Source organism: Pezoporus flaviventris, unplaced genomic scaffold (genome assembly GCF_033815535.1).
Source record: "Pezoporus flaviventris isolate CSIRO_AGI_PZ_B2104156 unplaced genomic scaffold, CSIRO_AGI_Pfla_v1 ptg000015l, whole genome shotgun sequence".
In the NCBI taxonomy this organism is placed as follows: domain Eukaryota; kingdom Metazoa; phylum Chordata; class Aves; order Psittaciformes; family Psittacidae; genus Pezoporus; species Pezoporus flaviventris.
Window position 1 is genome coordinate 7,084,984 of NW_026892563.1, and position 17,568 is coordinate 7,102,551.

Here is a 17,568-nt window from a genome sequence, read left to right on the forward strand (position 1 = left end):
AATTGGATGATTCAGTCTTAAATGAAGTAGTGATCTGAGATATTTCAAAGACTTGGACGACTTTGGATGAAGTTAGCCTCGTAACCGTGTGAATTGTAATAAAATGAGGCTTGCAGTTGCTAAACTTAAAGTAAGCATATAGCTGCTATATCGTTCTAGATACATATGTAAATCTTTAGTTTCAATGTCATCAAGGTGACTTTCATTAAAAATCTTCATGCCTTTCTCTGTGATTTACTTCAGTAAAGCCATCAATGCCTGAAACAACAGCTCTAGGAGCTGCTATGGCAGCAGGAGCTGCAGAAGGAGTTGGAATTTGGAGTCTGAATCCTGGAGATTTGACAGCAGTGACATGTGAACGATTTGAGCCACAGATCAACCCAGAGGGTAAAATCCTTTCATATTACCTAAGAAGTCACAAACTTCATGTTCTGTGTCCAGCAGATCATGTTTTTTTCTTTGTTACAATCTAACATACTGATACAAAACCAGCTATATATGAATATCCTCACAAATGTTAAAGATGAGCTTTTTTGTAGTGTTCAGTTTAGAGAAAAGTGTGTTTCAGTTGCGGTTATGTCCCTTTATTGACTATCAAGATTGCAAAATGATTAAAATAACATAACTCCACAGGGGAATATGTTGGGGTTTTCTATTTCTTTATTTTGAAAAAGCTTGGCATTGGGCATTGGAGTTAGTAGCTTTTGATTTATAGCAAGTAGAATTAAAGGTTTTGAAGGTTTGAAAGGTTTTTATGGAGAAAGATGTCTCCTAAAGCTCCTGTACCTCTGTGAGTTTTTACTGGTTGTGGGACACTTTTCTTTTGGCTTTAAAAAGCCTACATTAATCGTTATTTTTTAGCTAACTGTCTTCTTCATCAGTTCGTAAGTGCTTCTAGAGATGGAAAGCATGTACTTGACATAATTAATCAGTGTGCAAGACAAATGCATTTTTGTCTTTTTAAATTATTTCTTAACTTCTAGTGCAGAATTTTGTCTTATCATTGATTATCATTACTGCTATAATCCCTACTTCAAGACAGTTTTTTCAACACTGAAAGACTTCTGCATGAATAGCAATTGCTTCATTTTGTCCTACTTGTAAATCTTCTTAATGTGAAAATGCAGATAATGGGTTTTAAGGTTTATTTCTCCTTACTGTACATAACTGGGGGGCTTTGGGTTGTTTTGTTTTTGTTTTTTTATTCATTATTGTTCTATACAGACAAACTATACTGTGCAAAAGAGTGGAAAACTAATATTGTAGTCTTTGATTCTTAAATACTTCTAGTTGTATTTATATGCATTGAGAGGCTTTTCTGTTTGCTGATTTCTCAATTTCAGAAAGTGAGTTTCGCTTTGCCAGATGGAAGAAAGCTGTGATGAAATCTATGGACTGGGTGACATCTGACATTTCTTCAAATGGTAAACCAGAAATTAATGCTAGTCAAGTATTATTTAATTAGCCTATTAACCTTGGTAGTTAATCTTCATTCTGGTGGCTGTTTCTGTTCGTACCATCTCTATGGTATTTTTGGACTATTCCAGTGATTTTAAAATTACTACTTAAAACCACTGCACAAGCAAAGCAGGAAAATTGATAGGTAGGTCTTTTTCTTGAAAGGAGAGCACAAGCAATATCTTGTAGGGCTCTGAAAACAGAGGACATGAAATCAAGACTAACTACAGATTTTGCAGAATGGCACTGATTTACAAAAGAAAAAAAAAGTGACCTAGAATGAGAGATGCAGCACAATTCCAAGACAGTGTAGGGATTCTGTAAACTTTCTTACACTAAATCATCGTGTTGCAAAGGAGAAAAGGTTCATCCTGTGATTTTTCTTGATATATCCTGCCTTTATTATTTGCTGTGTGGGAAGGAGGGATTGATAGCCACATCAAAATCTGTTTGCCCCAGAAGGCCTAAGAGCAAGAAGTTGTCATAAAGTGAAAAATTGCATAGTCCTGTTATTCACACACAGAGAATATACCAAACACTTTTGAGGGACTGAACAAGTTCTTTCTTTGGAAGTAGACAGGGTTTTCATCTGCCAGGTTTGAATTAAATAAAACCTGCAGTCTTCTATTATCTATAATTTGAATTTATATTTCAGCACTATTTCAGGATAAGATTTTGTCCTGAATCATCCTACAACACATCATTTATGGCTTTATCTTAATTTAATTTCCCTTTTGTTGGAAAACCTGTTAGAATGAAAAGTGTTAAGTAAAGAATCCTCAAAATGTAAAGTCCCCCCACAATCCACAGATGAAGATCTCATGCTGCATGAATTCTCTTTCTTATATTCTTGAAAGCTAAAGCTAAAATTTTCCTTTCACCATCCTATATGTTGGCTTAAGCATTTCATTTAACTCTATGGGAAATGTTATTTTCCTTAGTTCTTCCTTTGAAACTGTCTTCTGCTTGCTGAGAGTATTGAACATTGAAGACTATTAAAATGGGCTCAACCTAGGTAGTGCTAACAATGGAATTTAGATTTCAACTTTTATACTGAGAGACTGTTTTGAGTTATTGTGGGGAGTATAAATAATCCTTTTTAGTTTTTCTGCAAATGTCACTACATTTATTACGTTTTGCTGTTCGTATGATTTCTAACACATACATTGCAATTTATGTATATATATTTCTCTTTTGATTTGCTTGACTGGATACACCCTACCCTGGATGACATCAGGTGACAGTAGTATCTTCTCTAGTCTGCCTTTGGGTCTTTATATTATGAGTAGCATGATAATGTTAATCGGAGCAAAGTACATCTCAGGTTAGTTATTGTTTGAACTAGAACCTTTTAAAAGCTATCTACACTAGATCAAGTGTTGGGGGTTTTTGTATTCCATCTATTTATTTTTAGCAAAAATGATGCTTTTTGTTGTTCATGCACACGAGTGTTTGAGGGTGTGAAGTAGATACCTACGGGAACCAAGGGAATGCCAAATTCATCCTCATGTGCCATGAAATTCTTAGCTGTTGATGCACATGAAACCTTGAACTCTTCCTTCCGTTTGTCTAGCTATGTGGACCGTACAGTTTATAAAAGGCGTATAGGTTGGAGCAGAGTTTTGCACTGCCTGAATTACAGTGTGCACTGCAGTTAGAATAAGGTTCCATCCTTTATCCTGTATTTCTTCTCATAACATTTAAAATCATTTTGAGGCTCTTGTTCAAATAAAATGAAAACTTCTCCTCTGTCCTTGAAAGGCTTCAAGTACCTCTTTCATTTTTCTCATCCCCTTGAAACTATTGTATGGCTAGAAATCCTCATCTACTAAATCTATACAATATACTTTTTGTACTTTGCTCTCGATGGATAAATTAATTCAATTTGTGTAAACAGAAGAGACCCTAAAAGGCCTATCTGCAAAACTGGGGAAAGGAACTGTGTGCATATGCAATGAAGATGCATCTTCAACCTATTAATGTGTTTTATGTTAAAAGTTCTTAATATGGATGGCAGTGTTAGTTACTTATGCCAGAAGTAAGATATTTCATTAAGAAATTCTTATGGTAAGAAAAGGAAGTTTATATGGTGACGTCATTTGTTTTTTGTTGTTGTGTTTCATAATTTCATTACAAATAAAATATTTTACAGTATAGTCATTGTTGCTGCTTAGTAAGCTTTTTGGGGGGGTGGTTTAGTTTTATTTCTTTGTTTCGGTTTTGGCGGGATGGGGTGGAGGGACTGTTAATTAAGCAGACAATTGAGGACTCTAGCATGCTCCTGTGATGATGTGTTTGTATTTTGTTTCTATGCATTCAGCCTGAATTAACTGTTCAATTGTCATTTTTCTTGCATGGAAGAGACTGTCTGAGCTTGTAGGAGAACTAAAAACAAACTAAACAAATGCTAGGCAAAAATCAAGCTGAACAAATGGATTGACATTGATTTACTAACTGTGGAATGTGTCTGTGAATGAGAACAGTCTGATTATGAAAAATAAAATAAAACCAGCTGTGAATAGTGGGTAAATTTTTAACAAGCTGAACTCAGCAGTTTGAATATTAATTCGAGGTCAGGGTCTTCACCACATGGAGGATACCTAAAATAATAAGTTCAATGTTAAGTGGGCAGATAAGCAATTTAAATTCTGAGTTTATTGCTTTTTTAAAACAATTAATCAGTAACCTGCATATAAATATCTAAACTTGAACTGCTGGAATGCATAAACTTTTGTTTTTTCTCCCTTCCCTGAGCTGATCAACGCCTTTCTGACTCACAAGTGGAAGCCATACTCATATCAAGTCACTCTAGCCTTCAGAACCCATTTTTGCAGATGTGTTCAGATAACAATAACTTAATAACAGTAAATTGATAAAAGATGTATATATATAATTATTATATACACCACTACAGTTACTTTATATACCAGTATATTGCTATATTATTTACATGGTAAGCTTGGGGACAGGAGAAGTTGCCAGAAATTTCCAGCTCTGAATTGTTTTAAAAATTATGTCTAAAAAGGAATACCACCAGTGATGCTGTGTAGAGGTTGTAGTTTTGCTCAGCTGTGTCTTAGGGTAGAACATGATAAACAGAATTTGTGTTGCTGGTTGGAGCAGGGCTGTTTCCCCTGCTCTGGTAAATATCCTTTTGCTTTTAAAAGCTGGATCTAGCTGACCAGGCTTGCCTTCTAATTCGCTACAGGAGCGCCATTAATTAATTTGTTATTTTTTTATCTTTTAATGAAACACTGGATCTCCAACGCAGTCATCAGTTTAGTAGGTTTGAGGATTGAACCTACTGAGGATTGAATTCATCCTTCATGTGCTGAAACAGCAGTAAGTCTTGCATGGCAACAGTGCTGTTGTTGTTGAGCGTGTCTCTGTAGGGCAGCGGCATGATTTAACAGTTACTGAAATGTGAAGGAAGAATCTGCTGTGGCAGAACAGAGAGCACTAACGTGGGAAAAACCCGTTTACAGAATGGCTAAACTAACTGTCTTTTCATGCAGCACCTGATGACTGAAAATGAAGAATACTGCATTTCATGTTAACATTTCATGATTTCATCAAAATTGGCTCATTTACTTGTACCTTACTTTATGATATTCTTTCTTCTTCTCTCCCAGGGGAGAAATGGCCAATGTTTTGTTTTATTTCACTATTAAAGCAAGTTGTATGTATCAACTGGAGTCCTTATGCTAAGATTGTTAGGTTTTTTCACAGTAGTTTTGGAAGTGGACATCTGAGAGCTATAGCTGTACCTTTTTTGGGGGTGGGAGTTAACTGAAAGTTATGCTATATTTTATTAGACTAAAAAGAAATGCCTTTGCATGCTTAAATTGACATCTCTCAAGTGAGGTGTAAGTGGAGACTGGCTATGTACAAGATCTTATGTGACATCTGGGGTAGAAAGTTCTTTGACTTTATTGTCACAGAACAAGGTGTCAGTGCTGATAATAATACTACATTATTCCTGCTTAAATACCCTTTAGGGTTATTTTTAAAGATTCTGTTTTTCCTTTTTAGTTTCTTGTGCTGTGATAGTTACTGCCAAATTGCATGCTAGTTTCCACATAGCAACAGCTATGTGCAACATAGCAACAGCTATGCAACAACATAGCAACAGTCTATGCAGTTCTGCAGGTTCATAGACTTAAACTTACTGCATTCATAGAATCACAGAATGGTTCGAGTTGGAAGGGTCCTTAAAGAAGCCTTAGTTGCAATAATAGTTCCCAAATTTTGGAAAGCTGAGCTCATATTCAGGAAAAAAAATAAGCTTAGAGTACCTTCTGTCAATTCTTGTACTTGTTAAAAATTTACCCACCGATGTATCTGATGTCACAAGATACATCTAATTTATAATTGCATTAATTGGAAAATAAAACGTTATTATACCGAATTCTTCTTATAGCTCAGCTGTGTTAGAGTGTTCTTAATGTTTTAGAATAAATTCTGTGTTACTGATGCATGTTCTTTCTTGTTTAAGGTAATGGTAATTGAGACCACTTAGCGGACTCTCTGGATGCAGCTGATTTTTTTTTTTTGTTTCTTTTTGTTTTGTTGTCTGAAGAGATTCCACCACCAGTGGGATTATACTGTTTGTATGACTAAATCCACTCATGAATCCATCTGTTGCCATTCTCTGAGTAATATCCCCGTGGTACACTGAAACATAAGTCTTCAGCCCTTCATTGCTCTGCTCCCTTCCCCGTCAACTCCAACTGCACTGGAGGCCTTTGCATCGACTATCTTACATCATCCTCTAAAATTTCACAAGGCCTAGCTTTGAGAAAGTGGGTACAAAAAACACTGCAACTTGTGAGTAATGTCAGATGTTTAGCTGTCCTTTCAGGGTTTTGATTCTTTATACAGCACACTGCAGAAGGTTAATGATGCACTAAAGAACTTTGTAAACATCACAGCAATTCTTCCAGCTGCTGTGAATTACCTTTTATATGTCTGTGGTTGCCAAAGATTTTCCATTGTAGCGACCACTGGTCTGGAACACCTTCAGTGCTACAAACCTTTTAAACACTAGCTCAAAAAGTATTACCTGTTGCACACCGCCACCAGTTTGGCGATGAAGAGGTTGCTGATGTTTTCCACAAAGTACTGTTGAAACGATCAATTACAAAGTTTAAAAGTTTGTTTTGGCTTCTGTAGGTAGTCAGTTTACCCCTTATGAGTATTTAAGACAGTAGTTCCTGTAGCTGTTCCTTTAAAAGAGGTAGGAGTAAGTAGGTGTTTTTGTTAAGGCCATGTTTTACATTCTTGCGCTTTTCTGTTAGATGGAAAGACAAATTTGATATGTCATGTTGATAGGACAGCTTCTTGGCCCTCAGCCCAACTGGTAACTTAAAACTACTGTGTAAATGCACTTCTGTTGATCAATACTGCATATATTCTGTCATCCTGCTTAAGGATATTTTAGTGACTATTCACTAAACTTTTGAAAGTTGAAGCTAACTTAGTTTTCCTTAAAGAGGGTCCACTTCAAATTAAGTATTAGTGCTTTAGTTCTTGGTCTCATTTAGTAGTATCTCAGGGACCAAAATCTCCCTTTCAGTTTTCACATCCATAGTTTTAATAGCAAGTTGTTGCAAAATTTGCTGGGGCAACCTAAAGTGCACTTAACACCTGAAATGGGCCACTGGCATTCACGGGCAGTGTGCATGACAATTGAGTTGCATCCCCTTTGAAACTTTTTGTCCTCCACAGGTAAAAGAGTGAGGCAATAAATCATTTTATCTTCAGCTTTCCTGTTTGTACCAACAGCATGACAAATGCCAGCCTCACTGGTTAGGTCAGAGAAAATGTGTCCTTGTCTAGTATCATCAGATCAGTATAGAATGATAGCAAGGTTAAATGTGGGAACAACACAAAGAATTTCAAAGAAGTGTTTAAATGCACTAGGAGTCAAAGGGAGCATTTCTCTCTGTGTTTGTTCTTAAAGAGTTTTGTCTTTAAAAAGAAATAGTCTTTAGCAAAGTTCATTTTTTCTTTGTTAAACTATGCTTAGAGGCTTAGTTTTTTAAAAGATGTTAAATATACATGTGTCTGAAGCAATGGATTGCACAGAAGTTCAGGTCTGTATAATATATTTAATGTAAAATGCATAATTGCCTTTCTATTACCAAGTGCAATGACCTTTGAAAATGTGACTTTTAATTCAAAAGGTAGAGAAGGAACAGTTTTCATCCTGTGGTTGCATGTATAAATTTAACAGAGGGAATTTTTGTGCACAGGTGAAAATGTAACAACTTCATTGAAACCCTGCATCTCCTGTAAATACTCAAATGTGAGGTTTCTCTGTTCAGCTCCTCCAGCTTTCTGTGGATTTCCCATTGGTTTCCTACCTTTCTTGCACACAGATGCATGCCAAGAAGTTACAGCTCTAGTGGAGGATTCCTGCCTGTGGCAGGGAGGTTGGAACTAGATGATCTTTAAGGTTCCTTCCAACCCCAACCATTCTATGATTCTGTGATTCTAACTGAAATTTCTGGGTTTCCCAGTTTTTATTAGAGAGAAAGAGTGAAAAAAAAACATGAAAATCCTTATACTCCTTACCTTTACTCTGAGCTGTTGCTGATCCCACCTCACCCTAAGGGACAGGAGTAACAGCAGCTTTTGGAGCACATAGGGTGAGAGCAGCACACATCTCAAGCAGTGGACTTCCAAGTATGACCTCTTGCCAAAAGCAACAAAGTATTGAATCTGGGAATGACTGATGTTGAAGTTTTGCCTTTGTTGACGGTGTATGTGGCAGGGGGAAAGGTAGCACATAGTAAGCAGGAGAGGGGGGGTTTGCTGCTTTTATGACTTATCTTTTACTGGGAAACACAATTCCTGTTAGTTTTTCACTGAGTAAAAATCATAATTTTGTTTTCAATTGCTGTTGCAAATATTTTTAAGAATTTCACACCACTGTTAACTTTCTACCAACATAGTTGAACTATATTGTAAACTGCATGTTGGCAGGAAGGGGACAAACTGTTGAAAATTAGCTTTTTGTGAAGCTGTGATTTATTTTTTTTCTATAAATAACCAATTTCTAAATTTTTACTTGAGAAATGCATTAACTTGGTATTAAAATACCACAAATAAATTGATGTAAGATGTTGTTTTGTTCTTGCATGTTCTCTCTCAGATGCATTTTCATCAATATTTTCTACATGAGGCATCAGGGTACTTTGACATATGTTCAACAAAAGAGCTCCCTCATTCAGTGTTACAGACACAAGCCACAACTTGCTCAGATACACACATTGCCTATGTGCAGTACTGCCCTCTGCTTTTCAGTGATATATTCCGTTTCAAGGATGCGATTAAAAGTTACATTTCCTCAAGTCCCTCCATATTCAGGAAAAAAGCAGCAAAATACAAGTAAAACGACAAGAAAGACACCATTGTAACACAGGTTTTACCCAAAAGCCTTGAACGTCATTGCAGTAAACAGTAGCATAAGGTATTCCTGTTATTTTAAGAAAGAAGCATGGCGGTATGTATATATGTGAAGGGCACATATGTGTGTGCCTGGTTCTTGTTTGTTCATCTCTTCGTAGCTCCCAATTATATTCTGCACATCTAGTGCTGCCTAATTGTACCAAAGATATGGCCTTCATCCATAGTCTTTAGTCCCCTATATCAAAATCAGTTGTGTCAGTCAGAAACACACCCGACCCCACGCCGAAAAAGGTGGCAATTAAATATCATATCAGCACAGCAGCCTTTGCTAATATGTTATTACTTAATATCAGACTTCTCCCACTGCTCCTGAGACTCCTGTGTCTTCCTTTCACATGGCAAAATTACAGCCTGGCCCTTAGCCATGCTGCAGAAGGGCATGCTCAAATTTCAAGATTCATCAGGATGGAATATAATGAGATTAGAACTTTATTAACGTAATCAGTACTGAAAAATTCTATGTGAAAAGAAGTTTTGTTCAATGAAAGCTAATACAGTGTCTAGTCTGTTGTTGGAACTCTATACAAGAAAACTTCTTGTCTGTATGTCTGTGTTGGCATCCAAGCCATAATCTTCCCATCTAAAGAATCCTATGTCTGCAGCAATTGGAATGCTGTCCCGTTATGAGCTGCAGCACAGGGCCAGTACCTTTTTTGATTTTTTTTAATTATAAGAATTAATTGGCATTCATGGAAGTAGTAATTGTTAGTCCTAGAGATAAGGATAGGCAAATGAGTAGCAGCCCTTAAAATCTCAGAAATGGCACAGGAACACTCCCAGAATGATTTTCCTGTGCCACTCAAAGGGATCTTGACAGGCTGGAGAAATGGGCTGGCGGGAACCACATGAATTTCAGCAGTGGAGGAACAACCCCGGGCACTGGGACATGGTGGGGGCCAACCCACTGGGAATCAGCTTTGCAGACAAGGTCCTGGGAGTCCTGTTGGACACCAAGTTAAACATGAGGCAGCAATTGCTGCAAAGGTGGCCAACAGCACCTTGGGCTGCGTTGCCAGCAGGTCAAGGTAGGTGACCCTCTTTAAAACCAGCCCTGGTGAGGTACGTCTGGTGTGCTGGGTCCAGCATGAGAGAGACATAGACCTACAGTAGGCCACAAAGAGAGTTAAAGGACTGGAGATCCGTCATATGGAAGAAGCTGATTGATCTGGGACTCCTCAGTTTGGAGAGAGCTCAGGTATCAATACCTGATGCAAAGTAAGGCGGCCATGAAGGCAGACCCTTCTCAGTGGTGCCCAGTGGCAGGACAAGCGGCAACTGACCCAAATTGACACATAGGAAATCCCATTCAAACAAGACATTGTTTTGCTCTGAGAGTGGTCACAGACAGGAGCAGGTTACTCAGAAAGGTTGTGATCCCTCAAGATACTCGCGACTCTGGTGTCACTGACCCTGCACTGAGCAGGTGATTGAATCAGAGCTACCCTCCTGACTTAACTGGTCTGCAACTAGGTCAGCCACAACTTGTATCCAGCACAGGCTGAAGGCTTGAGCCACCTAATAATGAAGAGCAGGGAAAAGGCAACAATGGTTTATTTAGACAAAACCAGTCTGATTTGTATGAACCAGTTTTCACCCAGTGTTGTACTTCAGCATTATTCGTCTGGCATTATTACAATGTTACCCTATGTGTGTATTTGCTATAGAAGTCAGCCCTGTTGTGCAGGCTTATTATCTGACTTGTTTTAAGAGATTATCTTTTAAGCAGTTGCAGTGGGAGTTTAAGTAGAGTGACTATTTTTCAGATTGTTAATTGCTTTAGTTTAATACCCTGTTTTTTCAAAGGGAATTATGACACACGGTGCTTCAAAGCAGCCTAAAAGACAAGATAACATGCTTCCAAAGAGACCACAGTTAAACTGTAGCTAGCAGAACCTGAAAAATGGGCTCATTGAGTTTTTGTGAATAGAGAACACTGGTTTGGGAGTGAGTTCTTTCTGTCTTGCGGTGCTTTTTCTTTAAATCCGTGGGCTGATATTCTGGGTGTTTCCTCCTCTGGCAGTCACTTCTTTTGGAGGGATCTCCCACATCATTGCTTTTCAGTTCTGCAGGGATGGAGCACTCTGAGAACTGAAGATCCAGCAGCTCTAGCTTCCTGATCCCCAGATACACTTCCTGGGTCTTGTGCAACTAGAGAAGAGCTTGCAGACAGGACGGCATTGATGTCTGGTTGTCACTGTCTAAACAAGCATTTTCCCTCCCACCTCTAAAGCCATTACAGTTGTCTTCCATTTGTTTTGGCAACAGCATGGGTTAGTCAGCATGCTCAACAGCACCCACATTTCCTATGCTACTTCATGAGCAGCTTCAGGAGGTTTGAGTTTATCACTTCAGCTATTTTTGCTAAGTTTTCTGACACTAATCCTATCTGTCTTTCTTCTGTATGTTGTCTGGCAAGTGAACACATTACTGAAAACCTGCCATAGACCTTACTGTTCGATACAGAGGAACTCAGGATTCATTAACTGTTTGTCATTGCATTTTTTGAGCACAGAAATCCTTTATGTATTACTCTTATATGTCTGACAACAGGAGTCAGCTTACAGTTGAGAGGGTACATAACACAGATATTAATGCCCTCCCCTGCATGATGTTTCAACATCAACATCACTTTGTTCTGCAAATACTAAAGCCAAGTGCTGCCCCCATTATGAAGGAAGGTTACTTGAAAAACTGTAAATGGCCTCAGTGTTTATCTGCTTATAACTGGAATCTAAGAAGCCTTCCGTGGGCAGCATTTTCTGGAAATGAATGTACCAGAGCTGCTTGCCAACCTTGATTGATTTTTTCAGAAAGAATTGATTCTTCAGATGTACAATTCTGAAGAACTGACTCTTCAGCAGAAGAAACTGCTTTAACAAGAAGAGAAGCTTCTAGAGCTCTTGCAGGACAAATACTGGAGGCATCAGATATTCTCCAAGTTGTTTGGCTTTGCTTAAGGACAGTGTGGAAAAGGGGGGAGAGTGACCTATCTGGAATGTGCAAGGAGCCTGTCTTCATCATGAAGCAAATATGAGATGATAACTTTAATATTGTTCTCTAAATAACGATTGTTGTGTCTCAGTTAAACTTCAAAACATGTATTATTAAGTCTCTTTAAGGCATTTTCCGTCCCCCACCCAGGAAATAGGTTTGTATTACCTACACAAGCTATTCTTATTTAGGTTCTCTTATTCAGTCTTCAACAAGGTGCAAAACACTTCATGTGCAACATGATACCTCTGTTCCATGACCCTCTAATACATAAGCCTGAAAGTAAATGAGTTTTACCTTACCTGGGTTTGCATTTCAGCTCACTGCTGAATTTCTGACTCAGGAGGTGTCAAGGGCTGTTATACCCAGCCAGGGATTTCAGATCATGCAATCATTTCTTTGACTGTTACCAGTGTTCTTGTTTGTCTGCTGGTATTACAGCAACAAACAGGTGTATACAATACAAGCTTTGACAAACTTCTACATGCTAAGTAAATGCGAAGTAAAATTCATATTAATTTAATATAACATTTTAATACTGCTCCAAGATTTTGTTTGCTAATCTTGAAATAGGTTGTTTATTCATGAATATGTGAAGTACCGAGTCCCAGTTGATGTGCAGATGTGGCAGACTATATATTGGAATATGCAGGTATGGTTTTATTATTTGGTATGTGAAACAAGCGCTTATAGAATAGTTAGGGTTGGAAAGGACCTTAAGATCATCTTGTTCCAACCCTCACCCTTTAGTGTGAGAGACACCTCACACTAAACCATGCCACCCAAGAGTGGTTTGGGTTGGAAGAGACCTTCAAAGCTCATCTGGTCCAACCAACCTGCAATGAGCTAGGTTGCCCAGAACCACATCCAGCCTGGCCTTGAATGCCTCCAGGGATGGGCATCCACCACCTCTCTGGGCAGCCTGTGCCAGGATTTTACCACACTCATTGTAAAGAATTTCTTCTTCACATTCAGCTTGAATCTACTCTTTTAGTTTAAAACCTTTACCCCTCATCCAATTGCAACAGGGCCTGTTAAAATGCCTGTTTCCATCTTTCTTATGGGCCCCTTTTAAATACTTAAAAGCTGCAAGAAGGTCTCCCTGGAGTCTTCTCCAGGCTGAACAACACCAGCTCTCTCAGCCTTTCTTTACAGGAGAGGTGCTCTATCCCTCTGATCATTGTTGTGGCCAGCCTCTGGATCTAATCCAACAGGTCCCTATATTTCCTGGACTAAGGAATTAATAGGATGGTTGAAGGTCATAACAGTAGGATGATACTATTTTACAGAATATCCTTGAATACCTGAAATTGTTGGAAGATTTTGTAATAGCTTCATTAAAAAAAATAAATCAGTTGTTCCCACTTGCTTTTCAAAGTAGCATCCATTGAAGCTACCACAGAAACATCTGGCACAGTATTCTCCAAATGAAAATGTTGAAACATACTTTAAATATTGATACAAAAACACAGTCACAGCCGTACTACCTTGCAGTCAATAGAAACAGAGATAAAATCAGCACATGAGCAGTTCATTCACATGCTGTTGTCACGGTTTAAGCCCAGCCCTACCTAGTACAGCTGTACTGCCAAACTAGTTTGCAGCTAAGTGTAGTACTACACACATGTGAGGAAAGACAGTGGGCTCTTTCATAATAACATAAAAACCAGGGTGTGTGGTAATTCTTGTTTACAGAAAACCCCCTAAGATGGTTGATTTTACGAATTTTCACCTAAAAGCCATAAAGTTCCAGTACCAAGGTTACACGCAGACCTAATAGTCCATACCCACAAAGTAGCCATGGAAGTACAATTAGGTGATTTCTTTCTCTCTACAGATATTTAATCTTGGACACTGCCTAGACTTTGACATGAACTGACATTCCACAGTGAAGAGAACAGATGTGAGATCTGTGTCTCTTTCAATTTTCTTTTATTTAGAATTTAGAGGTTTTGTAGTACATAAGACATGGGTTCTTATTATTGTGGTGTTAGAAAGTACACTGAGCTACAACCTTTGTACAGGCACCTCCAAGATACCTCTCTCCCACTCTCCTCTCTGGCCCTGAAAAAAACACAAATGTTTTAGATTCATTTAGAAGGCTGCTAACAGTTGTTGGTTTATAATTTTGGGTTTCCTTACCTACTCCATCACTTTGAGTCTGGACTTGGTATGAGTAAAATCATTCCTGTTTCAGAAGAGGGACAAGCTGGGGTTTCTCCATCTGTCCCCTCTCTCTGTAGTGAGGTGATGTCTGTCTTAGAGCACTTGTAATCGTGCATCTAGATGCCAGATAGCATCACACTTCACAGTTACATTCTTCAGACCATATACTCCTTATTTAATTTTATAGAGCTAATCCTTCCTCTCGACAGCCAGCCAAAGAAATAAGCTAACTAAGAGTTATGCAGAAGTCTACACATTGGGTAATATCGATTGAGTCCTCCAGTCCCCTTTGATCCTCAGACTGATCTTTGCTAACATTCCATATGCCAGAAATTTTCTGAAGAACAAAAAGCCAGATTTGTCACCACTGTCATTTTTCTACCAGAGTAGATGCTGAGGAAACGTGGTCCTAACTGTAAACACAAAACTCCTATTTGATCAGCTGAGTAACTAGCCATTGCTGGCCCTACGTGTAAGACTTATTATTTAAGGAAGGCATACTTTGTAATCAAAAGCTGTTTGCACAGATATTTATTATGTTATTTATGATGTTAATTTTCAAAAAACATACATTTGTTCTGCTTCTTTGACATTTTCATCATTGCTGGGCTAGCATTAACTTTAATTCCACAAGTGGTTTGAGAAAAAATTTTAAGTGATTATGTAGTTTATAAAAACCTGCAATATGAAAAAGGTTCTAGATGGTTATGGTAAGTTCTGCTTTAAGTCTGAAGCTTTTGACTTATTAAGAGTTTGAAGCATATATTGTATTTTCTGAACAAGGGAGCTTTCTTAATCACATTTTGCCTTTCTGAAAAGAACCATCTGTTTATAATTTAAAAAAAAAAATACGCTTATTGACTGAATTAATTTCTCCAGAGAGCTAAATTAATTTATAACCAATGGTGCCCACCTGGCAGTCCTTTGTTTATTCCAAAAAAAGCCATGCATGGACAGCAGACTAAGTCTTACTCTCTTACCCTTGTGCACCCTATACACAAGCAGATTCTTGTCAGAAATTAAACGTGGACCATCTCTTTGGGTATTAGGATTATACTTTGTCCTTGTGTAGCTTCTTTTCTGATAGGTACCAAAGGAGTTTCTAATCTTATCATCTGTAGGTGGGCAAACAACCACAAAGGACACTGGTGTTCTGTCAGTAACCTGTGACTGAATCAGTCAGGTAACAAGCTGGCATTCTGGATCCCGTTCAGTCATCTCCTTTATTTTCCTTCTGTTTATTCAGCAGCTGTTTTGTTGTGAGCACACCTCATATGTTTAAATGACTCAAAATAAAATTAACTATTTCTTAATACTTATGCTAGACCATTGCAGTGTGGGAAATGTCTCCCAGTTATTAGTTATTCTTCTGTATTTCCTTTTTTTTTTTTTATCCTAGTAGAGGTGAAAAAGGGCAGGGTTTCTCAACCCTGGTTAGTTATGTGTGTAATCATCCTGTTTGCTATATGTATAGTTGTATGTAAATTTAAGCCTAGCTCTTAACCCATCAAGATCAGTAAGCCTCTTGTGCTTAATCCCATCACCCCCATGAGTGTGCCTGGAAGTCCTGTGAGAGCACAGAGCCAGCCCTAGGAGGCAAAATCATGCTTCCCCCTATGTAGTAGTATAGCAAGCCACACATGCCAGCTCCACTAACTCCCTCCAGCTGCGAGGCAGTAAGAAGGTTCTCACCTTGGTTATTTATTACCTCTTAACAGAACGGTGTTCTTCTTGCTCCCCCTAAAACCTTTCAGACCAAAGACCAAGTCCTCAACTGGAATGGCAGCCGAGGGCAGCTCCCACTCAGCCATTCACCTGGTGTCAGCTTTGCTCAGGTGACAGGTGACATTTAGAAACCTGCTAAGGTAAAACCAGTTAAAAAACAACTGAACACCAAAAAAAAAAAACAATTTAAAAATCCAGAGTACTGTGATTGCACGTGTTTATCAAAATTATCAAGTAAATCATGTAAAGGAAGTTGTCTTAAAACACTACAAAAGTTTTAATTAAAATTTATTTCAGTATGTAAAAGGAAACCACCAAGTTTTGTAATTAAATTTGGCAAAAGGATTTTAATGGAAAATACCTGTGGATAAATTACATTAATTCTGTAACACTACCCAAGATGGATTCCTTTGCTGTTTTTCTGATGGAATAGGAAGGAGAAGAATAAAAACACCATGCTGAAACCTTGTTGGACAAGAGTGGGTATTAGTCACTTCAAACTGTTTCCTGTTTAATAGAACGCATTACTTTCAAGGGGAGAAAAGTAATAATCTCAGTGGTGAAAAACAGCTGGATACCATTAACAGCTTTAAAGTGGAGGTGGTGCTTTCATCACTTCCACTCTCCCTTCCCTTCCTCTTCCCTTCTGCATTCTTTTCAGAGGCATAGTTTCATTTTCCCTGTTCTCACTCAAGTGACTCCAAATTACAGCTTTCTGGCAAAATGAAGGTGGATTTTCTAAGGTTTCTTTCTGTATTTTGTCAAGCAAGCCACTGGTGGGTAACGTTCAACACATTTTCTTTTTCTTTGGATTGTTTCCTTCCATTGTCTGAGCCACCTGTGCAAAAACAAGACAGTGAGAGAAGCCCTCCTGCATCATGTATGCTCAAGCCCTCTTTCTCCTGGCTCCTCCACAAGTGGAGCTGTAACTTCTGTATCAGCAGGAGTTAGGTCTTTTATTACATTCCCTCCCTTTTCCATACACAGTACTTGGCTCCACAGCCATAGACCCCGGTCTTCCTTGCAGGCAGCTTTTTCATCCAGTCTCAAGAACGGTCAAAAAGCCTCCAGCAAATCCAAAGGGATATTTGCCACCTGCTATCCCTAATCTTCATCTTCCCTCTTGTGCTTTGTTGCCAGGAGGAAGGACAGGTAGAAAGGGTTTTCATGTGTTTTAGCTTTTCTTTCTACTGTTTTTCTGTGTTTGCAGATAAAGTTTGATTTCTGAGAAATAAAGGAAAAAAAGCTTCTGCCTCTTGCAGCAGCCGCTGTTTGCTGCTTTTCCCAGGAAAGAAATGTCCAGCAAAGACAGATTTGTTTTCAGCAGTCCAGTATATAAAGATCAGATCTTGCAGGATTAGCTCTAGCTAGAGCCAAAGTGTCATTACAGTGGATATGTCTGGACAAGGTCACAAAACCCAAACAGAAGAATTGTCAGCCAGGATCCAGTATTATCTGGATATGACTGTATTCAGTATTACATTAAAGACTAACTTTGTTGTTATGCTGTACTCCCTCACCCAATGCATGTGCTTTTCTCCTGATTACTGTGCATCCGTTTGGCAATATGAGATTCCACTGGTCTTTATTCATGAGTTAGGAAAAGCCCTGGTGGCACTCCTACATGGCCAAAAAATGAGTTACCACCAGTAGCATTTAATTATTTACAGCTACGCACAAAACAGGTTCCAACAACACAGCCGTGATTCTGAATGGAAGGTAAAGCTCTTCCTTAGGAAATTACCCATCCCAGCA

General features: G+C 38.4%; 1 protein-coding gene across 7 annotated transcripts in view; it reads left to right on the plus strand.

The window, feature by feature from the left end:
• Window positions 1-17,320, plus strand: part of GK (glycerol kinase) — a 47,094-nt gene extending 29,774 nt beyond the window's left edge. For 2 of the 7 annotated variants that reach the window (XM_061453325.1, XM_061453326.1), the window contains 4 exons: window positions 244-387; window positions 1,344-1,424; window positions 2,696-2,782; window positions 5,954-7,220. In XM_061453325.1, coding sequence (XP_061309309.1) covers window positions 244-387; window positions 1,344-1,424; window positions 2,696-2,782; window positions 5,954-5,967 — 326 coding nt within the window. In that variant the 3' untranslated portion in view covers window positions 5,968-7,220. Of the gene's footprint in view, window positions 1-243; window positions 388-1,343; window positions 1,425-2,695; window positions 2,783-4,729; window positions 4,801-5,953; window positions 7,221-11,346; window positions 12,317-17,023 lie in introns of those variants that run through there. The other 5 variants (XR_009743396.1, XM_061453327.1, XM_061453330.1 and 2 more) reach the window with 5 other exon arrangements.
• Window positions 17,321-17,568: the final 248 nt, after the last annotated feature.